The sequence below is a fragment of the Kryptolebias marmoratus genome, linkage group LG7, assembly GCF_001649575.2.
Source record: "Kryptolebias marmoratus isolate JLee-2015 linkage group LG7, ASM164957v2, whole genome shotgun sequence".
Taxonomy (NCBI): domain Eukaryota; kingdom Metazoa; phylum Chordata; class Actinopteri; order Cyprinodontiformes; family Rivulidae; genus Kryptolebias; species Kryptolebias marmoratus.
The window spans coordinates 5,866,037-5,885,033 of NC_051436.1; the positions used below are offsets into that span (position 1 = coordinate 5,866,037).

Below are 18,997 nucleotides of genomic sequence, written 5' to 3' on the forward strand. Positions count from 1 at the left end.
CGACTAGTCGACTCTAGGACGTCTCGCGAGTTTTTACATTTCATGTCGACTAGTCGCAGTCATGTGATTGCCGGTGGTGACAGCCTGTGCTGATCTGACAGCACAGTATACGTCACAAGACACAAGAAAAATAAGTTAATACATTAGTTTAAATGATATGTAGATGGATGCATATTTGTGGTTTTACAGTGTTTTTAAAAGGAGATGGAGTTGCAGCTGCAGTCAACTACAAAATACGAGCCGTCTAAAACTCGCCCCCTTCCCGCTAAGGATGTCACTTAGCCGGCTCGCGAGTGTCTTTGTCACGACGATCTAACTAATACATTATGATGTTATGTTGCTGATTAAATAAAGATCTGTGGTAATGACAGCTGCTGATTAAATAAAAGCCTGTAGTTGGTAATGACAGTGTATACTTGTCTGACATATATATAGCCGTGAGTTCGTGCTAAGAATGACACTTCGTGCTTAGAAGTGTCATCAGATCAGCTGTCAGAAGTGTATGACAGTCTGACAGCAGATCTGACAGAACACTGGCTACAAAATGGCGTCTTCAAAACAGATCGAGGACAAGCCTGCATCTTGTCAAACAGGTAGAAATTCGTCAACAGTGTGGAAATATTTCACTAAAGATGACTCTTCTGGTTTAACTACCGTAACATGCAAAATCTGCAAAGCTGTGCTGAAGTACAACAAAAGTACGACCGCGATGCACAGTCATTTGAAAAGGCATCCGCTAATGCTAGCTCCTGAACAACCGGCTCGATCCAGTCAGTTGTCAGTAACTTCATTCATGAAACGCCCAGCTGTGACAGGACACCGGCGGCAGCAAATCACAAATTTGCTTGTGAATTTCATTGTCAAAGACATGAGACCACTAGCTGCTGTCCACGGAGAAGGATTTAGAGATTTGCTACAGTTTTTCGAACCTAGCTAGGGGTCAATATTTGCCGTGAAAATAGCTAATAAAGCCTCCAAGTAGTTGTGAAGAGTTTTTGCGCTTACGTCACTATGACGTCACCGCGACTAGTCGACATCGACTCGACTATTATCATGATGTAGTCGACCTTAAAAAATATGTAGTCGTTCAACCCCTAATAAATATATATATATATATATATATATATATATATATATATATATATAAAATTGATGATGTCTAATTATTGACATGTACTTAGATAGTGGGGGCATTACTTAGTTGTCTCTCTTTTTTTATGTATGTGGGTGGGTGGGGTTCGGTTGTTAAAAGGAAGAACAAATTAAATTCAAGTTGCTGTATTTTGATGTACCTTGCTTTGTGCTTTTTTTTAATAAAAATATATATGTATATTTAAAAAAAAAAAGAAGAATGAAGTAAAATAAGTGAAATTCTTAGTTTCTCTGCAGTGACTCGCCTCCGTTGCGTGAATAAAGACTCGTCACTTTCTTCTCTGTTTGTTAGGAACTCGAAGAGAACTACCAGCGGGCGTACTCCGAGGCCCTGACGGCGTTTGGGAACGGAGCCCTGTTTATAGAGAAGTTTATTGAAAAGCCAAGACACATCGAAGTACAGATCCTCGGTAAGTTCACGCCATCCTTTAACTAATTAGAGTTTTTTTGGGGCCGTTTCCTCATTGCAAGGAGGTTGCAGGTTTGCCCCGCTGTGTGGCGTTTACATGATCTCCCCGAGCGTCCCGGTGCTCTGGTTTCCTCCCACAGACCAAAAACGAAGCATGGTCGGCTATTTGGTAACTCTGAATTGTCTCAGTGGATGAGAGCTAAATGCTTGTCTGTCTCATTTGTCTCCGTGTGTCTCCTGCGATCTGTCCAGGGTGTCCCCCCGCGTCTCCCGCAGTGAACGCTGCAGATGGACACCGGCTCCCCCACGACCCTGAACGGAAAATCTGTTAAAGAAAATGGATGGATGACTTGAGTTTCATTACAAAGATGTTAAATAAACCCTTAAACCTGGTAGCAGAGCTGATGTGGGAGGGGGGAAATGTGAAAGTGATTTATTGTCCAGTGGAGTATTATTTCCTCTCTTGGTAAATTTAACCCTGGACACACACACACACACACACTCAGAGCTGAAACTCAAAACCGACATTTACAGGAAGGTTGTCTGCACTCCATCGCTGGATGTGTGTTTAGTTTGCATCATGTCATGCTGAGCAAGAGCCATCAGTCTGGAAGTCTTTGTTTATGTGTCGGATTCAGAATTTGCTGCTTCTTTGTGGTCACTGATGGCAACCTGATGAGATGCAAAGTATTTTTATTTTTACTTTACAATCATATCTTTGGCTGCCCAGCATCCCTCAGTCTTTATTTCCCACATATGTGCTTCACCTTTTTGTTAAATACCCAACATCCATCCATTTAAACCTGCTTCTCCTTTCCGGGTCTCGGGGACCTGCTGTCTGTCTCCAGCAGTCACTGTGCGAGAGGCGGGGGGACACCGTGGACAGGTCGCCAGTCCATCCCAGGGACACATAGAGACAAACGAGACACCTAGGGACAATTTTAGAGTCACCAGTTAACCCAACATGCATGTTTTTGGTCTGTGGGAGGAAACCGGAGTATTGGAGTAAACCCAGGTGAGCGCAGGGAGAACATGTAAACTCCACCCAGAAAGGCCCCAGGTCAGGAAGTGAACCTGCGACCTTCCTGCTGGGAGGTGACAGCTCTAACCACTGCACCACTCTTCCACCCCCAGTTGTTTTATTCTTTAACTTTAAGTCAGTTTGTGCATTGATCATCATGTTGGTCCTATAACTTATAACGGGTCTAAATCAGTGAATGTGACAAGACAAAATACAAACAGCAGTCATTAATTATAAAAAATGGTGATTATTACAACTGTTTGTGTTGTTAAACTCTAGTTTAATTGGGCTTTTAGAAACATTTGGCTACTTTAAACCGGTGAAACTCGGGCTAGCGGGTCTTTGCCGCAACACATTTGTGGGTCAGAAGCTAAAAAGTTTGGAAAATACTTCTCCAATTAATCTTCTTTTCTTTTTTTTTTTTAAATGAATTTATTCACAAACTGATAGCAGTAAGATGCATGTACAAATTTATAAGTGTTAGTTTGGAAACGTGTTTATTTCCACTTGATTCTGGAAGCTGATGCTATAATTCCTGATTTAAAAGGAAATATTGGCACTTCAGCTATTTTTTTTTCTCAACCAAAATTCAATTGATCAAAAGCTGAGGTGCAGTTATTTGGTTTTTCAGGCATTTTTGAGATTGGAGCCATTTTAAGATGGTAGCAACATCCATATGAGGCTTGACCTTGCTGAGACTAGCCTTTAAGCTCGTCAGTCTGCTCAGAGTTAAACTTTTACTTCTCCAAACTGAGGTCGCCCCAAAAAATCGATCTACAACAGGTAAGATGTTATTGGTCCTACGCTGTCCACAGAACCCCACTTCAAACGACCTGAACTGTTGCTTTAAATGCAAACTCACTTCTCGTTTTTAACCTTTACCTCCTTGTATGTTTCCCCAGGTGATAAATATGGGAACGTCATCCATCTGTACGAGAGAGACTGCTCCATTCAGAGACGACACCAGAAGGTGAGGTCCTCTGTTTAAACCAGGGAAATGGCCTTTTTCTGTGAAAACGTAGCGTGAATGCCGAGTGCTGAATGACTGCCGGAGTTCGTGACCCATGGAGTTTTTCAGTATCGAGTTAATATTTTTAAATTCTCTGCCTCAAAAGCTGAAAAATGATGTCAAAAGTTGGTGATTTATAGGTGATGAATCGCCAGATTTCTTGAGTGCTAGCTTGAAACTATATTTATTTTATTGGTTTGTTGGGATGTCATGAGGAATTCCAGCCATATATTTTAAAAGGGGAATTTCCAAGCTTCACAATGATGCCAACTATTATATGAAGGGATTTCCAGTTGCTACGGCAGCCGGCAGGGAAAAAAATGCAAATTTTAAAGGAAATTAAAAGGATTATTTTTGAAGACAAACCTGTTGGAAAACTTCAGTTTAAAAGTAGATTAGGAAGATTATCTGCTAGTTTAGCTGCTTGGAGCAAAGGTCAAAGGAAAGGTTTCCAAGACAGTGGTGAGAGCAGCCATGTTGGACGGTTTGGAGACAGAACAGGAAGTGGCAGTGCTGAAGACGTTGGGAGGGACGAGGATGGACAGGATTAGGAATGAGGTCCTCAGAGTTAGAGAGGACAGACTGAGACAGTTTGGACATGTGCAGAGGAGGGACAGAAGGATGTTAGAGACAAAGAGGAGACATATGGATGCAGTTAGAGAGGACATGGAGGGAGTCGGACAGAGGACAGAATTGGATGGAGAAGAAGAAGTAGCTGCTTGGATCACTAGATGGTGTCTTTATGGACTCATTTTTACGCAAATTATGGCAAAAATCAACATTTTGGCGCTGCTGCACGGGTCACATTTGTTAACGAAGCAGAAACTGATATTTCAAAGCTCAAAGAAGCCGAACAGTAGCTGAAAGCCAAAAGTAGCAAAATGTCATCTAAAAGGAGCAAAAGAGTTGGTAGGAGGAGTAAAAACTAAATGCTGATTCATCGCTGGTAGAGGCTGAAAATGTAACGAAGCACAGACCACAAGCAGGAAATGGCAAATCTCTGCTGTTTGCTTTTTTTAAAAAAATGTATTTATTTATTTAGGCAAACGGGCCGTGTAAGTAACTCATCAAAGTGATTATAAACACAAGCTAAAAGCTGTGGAGTATCTCAGCTGTCAGCAGCAGGGGGGTGAGCAGATCGTATTCCAGTAAAAGCAGAATCCTGCTTCCAATCACCTCGAATTAAAGTTTCTTTTTTATTGTAGGTGGTTTGAATAATCTTTCATTAAACGGGCAACGTTTGCACTGCAGCATTAATGCAACACCTAATTGTCAGAATAACAAATGTCCTAATACCAGATTAAAGGGACAATAACATTTTTTCCTCGGTGTAACAAAGCTTTCACCGTTTATATTTTATTAAACGCCGTCACCTCGAAGCAGTTTTAATTGTGCGTTTTCATCACTTTCATCCCTCCACTTTAATCAAATTATAAATGATAATCATGTTAGTGGTTGTGTTTATGCTCGAGCTGCTGGTTTTTGATTCTGTTAATCTGCCTCCCCTTCTGATCTGAGATCTTTTTTTTGTTTTTTGAGCAACAATAACGGTTTGAAATGGATTTTGGACGGTTCGGGGGTGGCGCAGGCAGGTCTCTAAGTGCTATTCAGGCTCCGAGTTGGATCTTATTTTGGGCTTAGATTTATTTCCTACATGTGGTCTGTATTTTTTAAAAAATAAATCATGGGTTGTGTTTTTGAATTTCTCATAAAATGGTTGACTTGTGTGACATTGTGCTCGTAAATGAAGTCCACCTACCCATCTGCCAGACCAAATATAAGGCTGTGTGTTACAAATAAAACAAATGGATTAAATAATTTGTAGTTATTGTGGGTCAAATAAAGAAGAAATGGCAACAAATTATGATTATTTACTAAATGATGGTTGGTTAAACGGTTCTTTTACAGTCTTTCGATTGCAAACTGGGGGAAACTTGGTCATTTCGGTGGACGGTAACAAACACTGTAGACATGTTGGCCATTTAGCATAAACAAGGGCTCAAATGGCAGCTTTGTGGGGGAAAAACGACACTCCGGTAATGAACCAACAATTATTTACCAACTGTGAGGTTTTCATACAGCATTTTACCATCTTTCTACTCATTATGATTGTTATTGACTACAGTTATTTGATTTTTTTTCACTGATTTTCACCACATATTGCCCTCCACCAGCAAATCTGACTGCATTTAACACCTGGCAAGTTTAAAAATGCCTTTTTTTGTTCAGCAGATATCAATTCAGACATGTTGTTGCAAAAATATTCATTATAAAACAAACTATTGCAACTAGTCAGCATCTTTTGGGTGACAAACATGAGTTTTAATTTGTAGTATTGTGATAAGATCTTGTTGGTTTTCCAGGTTGTGGAGATCGCGCCTGCCTTCCAGCTGAACCCGCAGCTGAGAGACCGACTTCACTCCGATGCTGTTAACCTCGCCAAACAGGTATGGTTCTGTTTTTATTAGTTGTCCACAAAAGCACCGGGTTTGTTCCCCGCTTTAATTCAAAATCCTTTTTAGACATTTGATGGAGGTCATGCAGTCGGGAAGTCTTCCTTAGTCTGGTCACGCTCCTCTTCTCTCATTTCACCCCCACCCAGTCACAAAAAGACCGCTGCCTCAAAGAGTTTGGACTCTCAGAACAGCTCTGACGTTGTGCGACATGCAGTGCTCGGAGTATGTGTGTTTAAATGACACTCGGCTGCTACCGCATCAAGTTTTAGCTCAGTGTCTGTAAAACTGACTGAGTAGTGTTTCCAAGCGTCAGTCGGCTGCGGCGACCATCTCGAATCGCGTCGACTCCAAAAGTTCCTCGGTTGTAGAGGTACAGCCTACGAATACTTTGAGTCTCATCAGTCCCGGAAACTTCGGGGCTTCTCAACACGCATTCCGGCGAACTCCATCCTGGTTTTGCGTTTTTCTGTTTTCTTCCATGGAGCCAATTACGATTCAAAATGCAGCGAATGATGGGATCAAAAAGAGATCCCTTAGAGTTCACCTTGGATGGTTTTCTTGGCTCTCTTTCTGCCCTTCGTTCTCGCCGTCTCATCAACCTGGGGTTGCATTTCCCTCTTGCGTCCACATCCTGGACCTTTGGCTTCTTGAGTACGTTGGCGGCTGTGGTCAGAGGAACACGAAGCTGCTGGGAGATGATCCTCTAACCTTTACCTTTTAACATGGAGATCTATAATCTTATTTCCGAGCTCCTCAGACGGCTCCGACCTCGGCTCTCTCTGCTCCGTCTTCAGCGTGGAGCTCCCAGTGATACCAAACCACCCAGTGGCTGTTTGTTCCCTTTAAATAAATTGAACCGCTGATTAAAAGCTCGAAGGCGCCTGTGACACAAATTAAGGTCAAACTTCGTTTGAAACGCGGCTGTAATGCAAAGATTAATCGTCTCTTTAAGGGTACCAACAAATCTGTCTGTACTATTTCAGCATATCTTTGTAAAATAAACAACAACTTGTTTTTGTTTACTCCATCACATACATTTTCTTTTGACTGTATGAAGCTTTGGTACCCTTACAGCTCATTGAAACAACAAATTTAACCGCATCGGATGCTCCGACACCCTTAATTATACATAGGCAAGGCCAGCAACAAAGAATAGGAAATAACTTGGCACAAAAAAAAGAAATTGAATATTTAATGTGGTACTTCTGGAAGGTGCTGACAAACACAGATCTTGTGCATATTAGATTTTTACCAAACAACAACTTCCTTTAAGTTTCTAATATATTTTTTAACCTAAAACCCTGGTCGTGTAATGAGTGCCCTCTTCTTACTCTGTCTGCGAGCCTGACATCATTATATTCCTTCTGCTCTTCCATCTTTTACAGAAAAGCAGCGGGCTGCTCGGGCAGACATGTTGAGTCAGACTAATGGAAAAACGCGTCTGAAGGGGTTTTAGTCTGTCAGGCTTTCACCCCGAAGACGTAGCTAAGCTGGGTACATTGAAGTTTTCTTTTTAATCGCCGGATGCACGAAATAGATATGCATCTCAAAAATAAAGTGTCTGCGAGGCAGCAGCCTGACGGGGCGGCTTTTTTCACGGGGCTGTGGTAATTTTTCATGTTGTCGAGGCAGGTGTCAGCATGTTGAATGTGCAGCCGCGGCTTTGACCACTTGTTAAGAGAAGTTGGCAGATCGGAGGAGAAATGGCTCGCTGGGAACTGAAAAGGTGTTCCTGGCAACGGCTGAAACACCGGACTGCATTCAGGTGGTCATAAAAAATCCCCCCCCCAATTTATAATTGATTTGCAACACAACTGGACTCTCCCCAGGAATTTAATACAACCATTTACCTGTGATTCATACGAGGGGAAACGATTGTTTTAGCAAACTGTGAACATGAAATTACATTTTGGAAGTGTTAAAGGATGCCAGTAGTTTGGATACTAAATGCATTTGGAAATGACACTTGTGTGATTATCGTCCGCCAACAAGAAAGGCTCGCTGCGCATGTAAATGCTGGTGTCTTTTAGCAAAATATCTCGAGAACCACTGGGCGGATTTTGATAAAACTCAGGATGCAACCACTGGATTGCGTTTAACGTTTGGAGTGAACCGGATTTGAGATGGTCGCCACAGCTAAACACAAAAATGGCTTCAACTCAACCAGCTTAATGGGTATCCGTGGTGGACAGTAACAGAGTACATTTCCTTGATTACTGTACTTAAGTACATTTTTTGAGAATCCTTACTTTACTTGAGTAATTTTTTTTTGGGGGGGGGAACTTTTAACTTTTGACTCCACTACATTTCCAGGAAGCTGGTCGTTACTTGGTGGTAACAGATTCAACCTTAAACCTCTGTTCCACAGTGAAAGTGAGAGGGTTTGGTGTGTTTTTAGACAAAAAAAAATCCTTATTTTTTGTGGCATTTTTATGCTGAAGTTCTTTCCAGGTGGTGTAGAAGTTGCAGCAGAGTGTTTCTACGCGTCGATACATCAGCTGGTTTCTGAAAGTTACAAGGTTCTGCAAAAAAACTGATATTAGAACATTTAATTTGTACTTTTGAATACTTAAGTGTTTTCAAAAGTGAGTACTTCAGTACTTTAACTTGAGTACATTTTTGACCGAGCAACCTTTACTTGTAGTTGAGTAAGATTTTACCACAAGTATCAATACTTTTACTCAAGTACTATAATTGAGTACTTCCTCCACCACTGATGGGTATTGAGCTTAAATTTGGTTTGGTAGTAGCTGACACTCATCCTCAACGGATACTCCGAGCACAAATGGCTTGCATGACATCTTTGTATAAAACTTTAGCATTCACTGTTGGTGTCGGCTCCATAAATATCTTAAAAACCAGAGGACAGTAGACAAAATACATTGATGTACATCAAAAACTGAATATTTTTCGAGTCAACCCAATTAAATATGGCCACCACAGCCAACTGGAAAAAATTTTAAGACTTTTTTTTTTGGGATTCCAGAGTCATTCCCAGGACATACTCCGACCCCTGACAGGTGTCGCAGGATCTTTAAAACCTTGGCTTGCGAGGCGTCGAGTGATGTGCATTTCTTCGAGGATTGCCAGTTTCTTTGTTGCTGTTGAGAAACCCAGCTTCGGCATTTAAATTAAAAAAAAAAAAAAAAGGATAATTTCTCCGGCTTTCGTGTCGCCGACATGTCGGCTCAAGTATGACAGCATCAGTTGAAAGTCGAGCCTCATCGCTCAGAGGAGGTTTCAAGAAATGGCCTTTTCGGTTAATGGCCCAGATGACGAACGGCGCGACGTGAGGAGGGAGGAGTAAGAGACGAGGATGGTGATTTGGCACAGAAATAACCCTGATGGTCCTGATGGTTATGTAAGAAAGATGAAAACCTAATGTTGCCCCCCCCATCTTATGACCTTGCTGTAGTAGTAACTTTTTCTGTAGTCATCTTACCGCAACATTACCCGAATCATTTTCCTACAGTGACAGACGTTGTCCTATTAAATGTGTTTAAGATAAGCAGAGGCATTATCCGTGACTTTTCCATTTGAAACGAGAGTTGCTCATTGATTGATGCAGATCGGCATGGAAACCCATACCAGTAGGAGCGCATCAAGCTTACATACGTATTCATATCCATTTTTTTATTTTTTTGGAGACAACCTCAATTCACTCACGTACAAGGACACATTTCTGCTTCATCACCACTGACACCTCCTGCCTGAGAGGCTTTTGTTGCTGTAGATGGAGGAGGAGGAGAAAAGTCCTTGAATTTTTTAGGTGAAGTTAATTCCTGGGTTTGCCGTCAGGTTTGTGGTGTCGACTCTGAGTCACTGGATGGGTTTTAATGAAAGTTTAGGAAAGGAATAGTTGGCTGTGCATGTACAACTTTTACAATCAAGCTAATTCAAAATGTTTGCCACAGCCACATTAGTGGACACAAAAATGTCAATAACTCTGTGAATTTTTTACAGAAACTGAGCTTCAAATTGTGGTAGCAGCTAAGCGTCATAAACAACACATATCGTGAGATCTTGCACATGGTTGCTAATAGTTATTTACAAGGTGTGACCAAACAGTTAAAGCTCCATCCCATTTAATCACAAGATGATTTCAATCTTAGCATGAAAGGCAAAGGGTGATATGCGTTTCTTCAATGATTGCTGGGTCTTTATTTATATGGAGAAAAGCAAAGAGAAGTTATCACACTGAAATACAGTACAGAATCATAGATATGTCTGTAAAATGTCAATTTCGTAGCTGTATTTACAGTAAATTTGATTATTTTAGTCTATTTTTGTTGGCAGTTTGATAAAAATGTCCTCTAGTTGACATTTTTATTCATCCTCATGACTTGAATGTGAGGAAGAATACCAGTCTGATGGAACAGAGGGAACATTTTTTTTTTGAACTTCACGAATAATTAGATTTTATTTTTGAGTTGCAACATCAGTTTTTATCACCGTTTCTCTTCTGCCAAAGTCGTACCCTCGAGGTTACAGTCGGCTGAGTTTTGTTTATTTATTTTGCCCCCGAGCAAAAACGGTGAAAACGTTTAGTTTTGGTTCTGCGAAAGCTCTCAGAAGAAGATGGTAATACACAAAGTCTTGGACACAGAGCTTAAGGATCAAACCTGCAGCATTTTCAGGTTATCACCGGAGGTCTCGCTTTCTATTCGCCACCTTCGGGTCTTTGTACTTCCCTGCGATGCGTGCTGACTGCCTTCCACTTTGAGGCGGTCCCCGCAGCGAAGGTTTCCACTTCAGAGCCGTGCGCGGCGCTCTGCAGGGTTTGAAATCGGCTCCCCTAAGCAGAGTGGTGGGCGAACTTTGGCTCGTCGTGTGGGAATATTAATCGGCGTATCCGTATTTCACAACTTCCAGTATCACTTATTGTGCAGAGGATCGAGATGATGCAAAGAAACATTTATGTTTCATGAGTCCTGTGTTTAGAAAAGTGTTGGCTTTGGTGCTTTTGGGAAGCAAAAGTTTGCTTTCTTCTTCTGAAACGAACCCTCCACAAGGTGCAAGTCAGAGCAACACGATGCCATCAAACATGTAGTTCCTTGTTGGATTCCAGACCTTTTACTGACAAACAGGTCAACCACTCATTATCCCCCTGCACATCAGTTACAATGAAGACCAAAACTTAATTAAAATAGAAGCATTTATTTAAAACAAGTGACTTGAATGTGTGTATGACATGTGTTTGTGTGTGTGTGTAAATCGATGGGGATCAGCCTCATCTGCATCAACAGAGGACTCAGGGCACAACCATGATGACTCACTGAAATGACATGAATTAGTTTATATGAATGTTGATTCTGAACACAAGATTTTAGCAGAGATTTCACCTTTTTATCAAATACCAGTGAGGTGTTGTAGTTTTGGAGCTGGACCAGTTCTAGTGTGGTCCGGATGCAAAAAAAAGTGCTGAAATCGCCCTTTATTGAGGTTTCACAAATCAGATGAAGGTTTCACAGATCAGACACTTGGTTTTAAATGTTCTACAATCAGTGCAGAATAATCTGCTCCAGGTTTGAAGTGTCTAGGTGTTGTAGTTTTTTAACTAGAGGAGATTAAAGAGGCTGAAGGTCGTGAAAAATTAGGTGGAATCGCCCTTTAGCCATTTTTCTGAATCAGAAACCAACTTCAGCTTCGTGGAATTGAAGGAGAATATTTACAGCGAGTTACCTCGGTTGTGTTTCTGGTCTTTTTTTTTTAGCAGTAAGGTAGCAAAGCTGCGCTCTTCTTCGTGGACATTGAGTTTGGCTGCAGCTGCACACAGTTGCAGCGCCTCCTACAGGAAACTGGTGGAGCTACGCAGAGAACCACGCCGTTCAAAATCGTTGTTCTGATTAATTTTTTTATAATATACACAGCAGAAAAATCCTGAGGTCCGGACCTCGGTGTCCTCAGTGGGAGCTACGGCCTTGCTGACAATATTCTGTAGTTTTCTCTGCCATATTTTTGTTGTTCTTCATAATCAAAGTAAATAAAAAAACAAAAACAAATCAGGATGTATGTTTATTTACATAACATGTGCTCGACTCATTGGTGCTCTGTAGAAACTTATTTGCTCATTCAAACATCTGCAGTGTAACAAAAGCTTTTTTTTATTTAATTAGCAGTTTACTTAAATTTATCGCGCTCAGTCTGAGTTTCACCTTCGAAACGCACCGTTAGGATTTTTTTTTAAATTCTCATTTGGGCCCCATCTACACGACTACAGATTAGATTAGAGACTCCATGTACTCCTTTCCAGCCACACGTTTCGAGCAAAACACTAAAATACAAACGCCCCACATTTTTAGGTGTCCACATTAACAGCATATCAAAATCCAGAGATAAAAATCCTCTTAGCTTAGTTATCGATTTTCCCAAAACAATTGCAGCTCGTTTAGTTTTTTAGTGATCCCGTTGATAGTTTGCTCTGTTATTTGTACGATTAAAGTACACAATCAAAGTTTAATGGTGATAAAGGGTAAAAGGAGACCCAGTGGGAGGAAAATAATGACTATTGTTGACAGCTAAAGGCTGCTATGTTATTTCTGTGAAGCTTCATATCTCCTATTTCTCCACTAATGGAGTTTATTTTTTTTTATCATTTACTTTTTATTGTCATTTTCCAACTTTGTTTACGTATATAGTGTACACGAACAGTACCCATTCAACATTACATAACATAAAAGGAAAACGAACAAAAACTTTTGCTTGGGAGTTATGCTTCTGTTGGACTTTTGTCCCATCCAGTTTGCCAAGTTCTTTCTCTATTTTTGTCGCTGTCTTTTTTTCTTATCTTTACGTACCTTTTAATACGTACCTTATGTGTGTGAGAGAGTGTGTGAGTGTGTGAAGAACGCTGATGAGATACGAAATTTGTGTGTATTTCTTGGAGTGATGTTTTAAAGACGTGATCAGCTGATGAATAGATAAGCTGTGTCTGGCAAAACTTTTTATATACAACTGTATATATTTGGGCAGACAGACTTAAACACAGATAATGTAATACTTAAAATGTGAATGTGTGTGTGGTTGGGGGAGGTGTGTGTTGTCCCACATTGACATTCCCAAATGTTGGCAAGTATGTATTATCTCAATCCATTGTTCGTGACTAGGGGGGGGGGGGGTCCTTTCCCCATTTCCTTAAAATAGCTTTCTTACTAGCTGTTAACATTATCTTCATCAGATGTCTATCCCTTACTTTTGTTTTGACATTGTTGAAGTTACAAAGATACAGTACCACGCCACTCATCGGAATATCATATCCCAGAATCCTATTTTTGGTTTCATGCACATTTTTCCAGAATTGAACAATTTTAGAACAATTCCAAAACATGTGAGAGTGGTCTGCTTATATCTATTCTTGACTTTAATGGTGATAAAACAATGGTATCAGATTTTTCCAGGTGAACTCCCTCCCTATCCGTGAATTGGTGGATGTCTGATGGAAGGCATATAAAAAACCTTTCATTTTGGGTCACCAAATGCTCTCCTTTTGTGGAGACGGGAGATGCAAATGCAGCAGAAAATCAGTTTTTAAAAATATCCAGGACTACCACGAACGGTCATTTTTAGTTTGGTTAATCTAAATGGCTTTTTTGTCCTTCAAACAGACAACTTTAGCATTTATACCACAGAATGGTAAACATTCTTGCAAATTAAATTGCAAAATATAGATCTGAAGATTTAATTCTCGCATTACCAGATGAATAAAAAGCCTGAGTATTCGTCATGTCGTGAGGATATTATTGGTAAAAACTGCAGCAGACTGTGGTTAGAAACCCTCCTCCTGCAGGAGTTCACTTCCATGGCTTCATCTTCAGAAAGAGCAGAGAAAAACAAATACAACACATTCAAAATGTGTTCTTCAAAGCACAGAAACAGTTCATTGTGGGGATAAAAATCCAAGGAAAATGGTTTGTAGAAAAGTTTGACAATTATTGCAGGTGGAGGATACAGTTTTTAGTTTTTAATATAACACCTCAGTGACTCTCCAAAGCTTCGGAAAGAATGCTGCTTGAACAGGTTTCTAGAAAGTTGCAGTCTGGAAGATTAATCTTTGACTTCTGATATAATGTTCAGTTCCACAAAAAAATAATAATTTTGTATTTTAAGCGGGGTCCTGACAGCTTAATGTTGCACCTAGCCATGATTTACGAGGGGAAAAAAGGACATTTGATCAGTCAGAAGAAGAAAATCAGATCTTGAAGCTCAAGAATACACAGAACGACGATGATTAGACAACGCCAAAGAGGGGCTTCTTTCCTGAATGGCTCATAAATGACAATCACGGTTTGAGTGGCCGTGTTCGTCTGGATCATCAACATCATCGAGATGCTTTGATGGGATTCGAAACGGCAGCGGTTCAAGCTTTCAAAGACCTTTCGGCACGTCGCTGTTAAAGCGGCTTCACAAAAGGGTTTCAGTGTCAGACTCACCTTTTGTCCCTTTAGTTGGATTTAAGAGGAATCTGCCAGCTGATCATTTCAGGCGGCCCAGATTTCTACTTTTTAAAATGGTCGACTCAGGCTGGATGTCCAAAAATGGTATACTGTTCCACATCTGTTGTTTTTAGCATTTAACACTTTAGGTGCAATTTTACAAAGTGTAGAAAAGTTGTAAGTTTGTAAATCTGTGTGACAGGTTTGTTGTAAATTGGTTTTTGCTGGATCACTGAGCAGGGAGGCTGTCAGAACTGGATGTCCTCCTTTTTGTTTCCTTCAGCGTCATGTTCTGGTGTCTTATATTTGAAACCTTAATCCAGCAGCAACATGTTCTGTTCTGTGAAGAGATGGACGTTTAAGGTCGAACCTGCAGCTGTCTGTGCCATGATGCGTTGCCACACGAGGGCAGACTCTGTAACACGTGGGCTACTCTAGAAACAAATGCCCCTTTTCCACCGGCTCTAATTCAGAAGTCCGGCTCTACTTGGCTCGGCTCGATAAAGAATGCATCGCGTTTCCACCGGCCAGTTTGGTCTGTAGCAGAGGAACGCCTCCTCGTGTTGAGGGGGCGGGGCCGCGGCGCGGGGTGGGGGGTGCGCTACCGAAACTTAGCGCAAGTTGTGTAAACAACGGAAGCGCTATGGACACCGTTGTCCCTGTGTTGTTGCTGTTTTTTAAACTTATGGGGATTCTCCTGAGACTTCAGGAAGAGAGGCGCAGTGGAAGAAATGCTCTGGATGCCGCGATTGTTGCGCGGAGCAGGACGGCTGTTATCCGCCGGAGATTTCAGGCTTTACAGCGCCTTCAGCTGGGGGACAGACTGCAGAAACGTTGCAGGGTAAGCTAACGCTGTTGTTTATATTCCTACCTTCGCTCTTTATGCTTGCATCTGGCCACACCCACGATCAATGAGTGAACAGGAGCTAAGCTTGCGCCGCCCACGAAGCAGGGCCGACCCGGCTGGCCCTACTCCGAAGCAGGGACCAAAGAAGCAGGGACCGGCCTTGAAAAAATGCCAGTGGAAACGCACGCAAAGCAAGCTGAGTAGAGAGGAGCCGGGACCTTTAGAGGCAAAAGTGAGGAAGAACAGACTGAGGTCTTAAAAAAAATAAGACTGACCACTGGAAAAGTCTTTAAAATGATTGTGACCAAGGTTGTAGTGTTGGGCGAAATATCCTTAATTATGCAACGAGTCAAAGAAAATGGCATTTATGACAACTGTAAACAAAAAACCTGAACATTTTCCCTGTGATTGCAGCCACATTTATCAGCACAAACAAATAGAAGGTATTTCCCATGGTTTATTTTCTATGACCCGTGCGTGACAGGAAATCTATTCCTTGCTGCGCTTTGCAACAGCAGCCTTAATGTATAACAGCAGACAAGTCAAATGCAAGCGCTGGAGTCTTGTAGGTTGCCTTTTGCCGTGTCAATCTTTGGTAAATTTATTTACTGAAGTGCCTTGCAACCCTTCAGGAGTCTTTTTACCTAATAAAACGTACCCCCCCTTTTAATACAAATGTAAACAAAGATCAGAAGTAGACACTTATTGGATATGCTTCATATCCTCTGTATCAGTAATTTTCTTCCGATCTTTCAAAACCCACCAAGCGATTAGCGCAGCAGTGGGACTGCACATAAGCAGCTGCGTTCGTCGTCTCCTCGTCGTAGCCTTGTTCTACTCCCCATTTCTTTCTTCAAACAGCGAACAGAGTTTGCTTTTATCATTAGTAGTAATAGTTTTCCCGCACATTTTGTAAGCTGCTGTGCTTTGATGGTCCGTCTTGTAGCCACACCACTTTTAATTTTGAGTTGGTCAAAGTTGAAGACACTAAAGTGTCAGTGGAAGCTAACAAACTGCTTTCAGTCTGTGTGGTGTGCATGCTAGCAAACAGATGCATTGCAAAACCATGTGCAGGGGTTAGACAATGAAACTGAAACACCTGGAACATCCCTTTCAGACAGCTTCCTCTTGCGTCCACAGTTAATCCTGCTGGATGTGGTTCATCCTTCTTGGTGGTATGCTGACGTTACCCTGGATACCGTGGCTCTTGATACGTCACAAAGACTTGCTGTTTTGGTCACAGATGCACCAGCAAGACGTGCACCAACAATTTGTCCTCTAATTTGCCCATAATGTTGTGTGCATTGCAATATTTTGAGCCAAACTGTGCTCTTACCCTGCTTATTGAACCGTCACACTCTGTTCTTCCTGGTGCAACGTGCAATTAATGAAGACTGGCCACCAGGCTGGTTCATTTAGCCATGAAACCTCCCACACTAAAATGACATGTGTTTCAGTTTCATTGTCCAACCCCTGTATTTGAGCTTGCAAAATGAGACGTTTTAATCACACAGAAAAGTTGAACCAATGTTATCGTGGACGGGATTTATATAATCATTCAAGTTGCTACCTCTTTATAAAGTGTCCTGATGTGACTTGTAGCAAATTGTTGCTCTAGAAATTGAATCGAACGGGGTAACTGTTTGCTGTTTTTACGCCTGCGCTCACGTAAATTTGCACTTTGAAATGCCCACAATCTCTGTAGAGGGTAATTTGAAGCCATTTTTTTCTTTTGGAGTTGCTCTCCTGCTGTAGTGCAACACCTGGTTGTTTTCAAAGTTCCTAAACTTCACATTTCAAACTAAACTAAAGAACAGTCTTTTCATATTTCGCGTATAATGAATGTTTTGCTTTTTCCCCCGCTTATTACAGGCTTGAACCCTCAGATTTATGCGGAGCTCCAACCAGGTTATAGTTTGTGTGAATGTTGCTGAATAAATGACAGTAATGCACCGTGCCTTCAAAGTGATCACTGCTTCTTATATCGTCTGAGGGGGGGGAAAAAAAAATTATGCCCTTGAAGGAACAGAATTTGAAATGCTTCTGCAGCATGAACTCTCTTAGTGCTGACACCTCACTGCTTGTTTAGTAAATTACTTTTTTCATACCGATATTGGGTGTTTTTAAACTTGCGTGTTTGCAACACGGACCCCTCTCTTGGTGCTTTTCCGATTTAATGAAACGGTTTAAATGACCCGTTATCACCGAGTGCAGCTATATTATGTCTGGCTGTGCACTGAAGGCGCCATCAATAATGGAGCACAGGTTGTAGCTTTGGCTGTGGAGGTACGTCGTCTCCAAATGTAGTAAAAACAATAGATGCCATCGTTTGACATTTCTTGCATCACTGACAAACATTTTGGTCTGTTTTCCAGTAAATCCTGGAGCTATCTTGTGTTTTATATATATATATATATATTGCATTTTGGCAATAAGCTGTTGTTCTCATCTAAATCCTCGGTCATGTTTGTGCTTTGGCAGAGTTTTTCTGCTGAGAGAACGAGTAAGCAAATGAGAGACTGCAAGTCTGTGATCTATTATAACCGAGCTCTTCAAACTGCTGTAATTAATCCGGTTCACCTGATTCTGCAGTTCAGACTCGCTTAAAGCTACACCATGTTCGCACTCCAAAGTGTGAAGGACGATGTCTTTCACAGGATATAACATGAAAATCAGAAGAGAAAAACGTTTTAATTTCTTTGTTTTATTACGAATGGTTGTTTCAGTACAGTCCTGCCTATTTCAAATGCCTGGCCAGGAAAACAAACCGTTTAATTAGCAGAATCTTTGTTTTGTGCATAAACATACAAGCATGTGTGACTTTAATGCTCTGTAGATCTCAGCGCATATTATTTTGTTTCATGGCAGATTTATCGGTTTAACCTTGAGACGCTTTAAGAAATGTTCTGCAGCTGTAATTAGCAATTCGGGTGAGTTGTGTTGACAGTTGAGACTTGGTTGCGTTGAATGTTGTAATTTTGTACAATTATTTGATTTGTCTTTTCAACACAAACTGGAAAATACTTCAGTCTGAATGCTCTTGTGGGAAAAAGAACATAAAAGCCGATTTTTTAAATTTTTTTATTTTTCGTGTGTACAGCAATTATTTGTTTTTGAGTTTTATTTTTCCTCTGTTCATTGAAAATTTGTTGAACAAAGAAACAACAAGAATAAAACTAAACAATGATATTGGAAATTAGCCTTAGCTTGGTTTAAGCTCGTCATTGTTAGGGTTCTGAAGCTCGCTGAAGACCTGGAGTTTCACATAAAAGAACTTGAAAACGACGTACTTTAGGTTCGAAATATGAAGTAATGACTTTGTTTAAACCAATAAAAAGGGACGAGAGAAGATGGAAGTTATTTTGGTTTTCTTTAAATAGTTAAAGTACCGTCACACTAATAAGTCTGACTGTTATCAACCACAGAATAATTAAAAACGAATGAGTTAAAGACACAATCTATAGTTGAAGGTTGTCCTTGGCGTTCGTGCATAATGTTCCACATGCAAGTCAAACTCCCCCCCCCCCTCAATCCCCACATCTCATTTACGGGAACATTTGAATAAAAGTGCTTTCTGTGCGAGCCACAGCGGCTCCAATCCGATTCGTGCATCAAGCGGAAAATGCCTTGATGCAACTTTAATATTTGTCTTGTTCTAAAATCGGGCAACA

The 18,997-nt window shown here is 41.0% G+C and overlaps 1 protein-coding gene across 2 annotated transcripts in view; it reads left to right on the forward strand.

Annotated features, from left to right (window-relative positions):
• The window catches only part of pcxb (pyruvate carboxylase b), a 393,092-nt gene that overhangs the window by 30,803 nt on the left and 343,292 nt on the right, over positions 1–18,997 (forward strand). For both annotated transcript variants that reach the window (XM_017414395.3, XM_025005546.2), the window contains exons 7-9: positions 1,445–1,562; positions 3,485–3,552; positions 5,955–6,038. In XM_017414395.3, the coding sequence (XP_017269884.1) occupies positions 1,445–1,562; positions 3,485–3,552; positions 5,955–6,038 (270 nt within the window). The remainder of the gene's footprint in view (positions 1–1,444; positions 1,563–3,484; positions 3,553–5,954; positions 6,039–18,997) is intronic.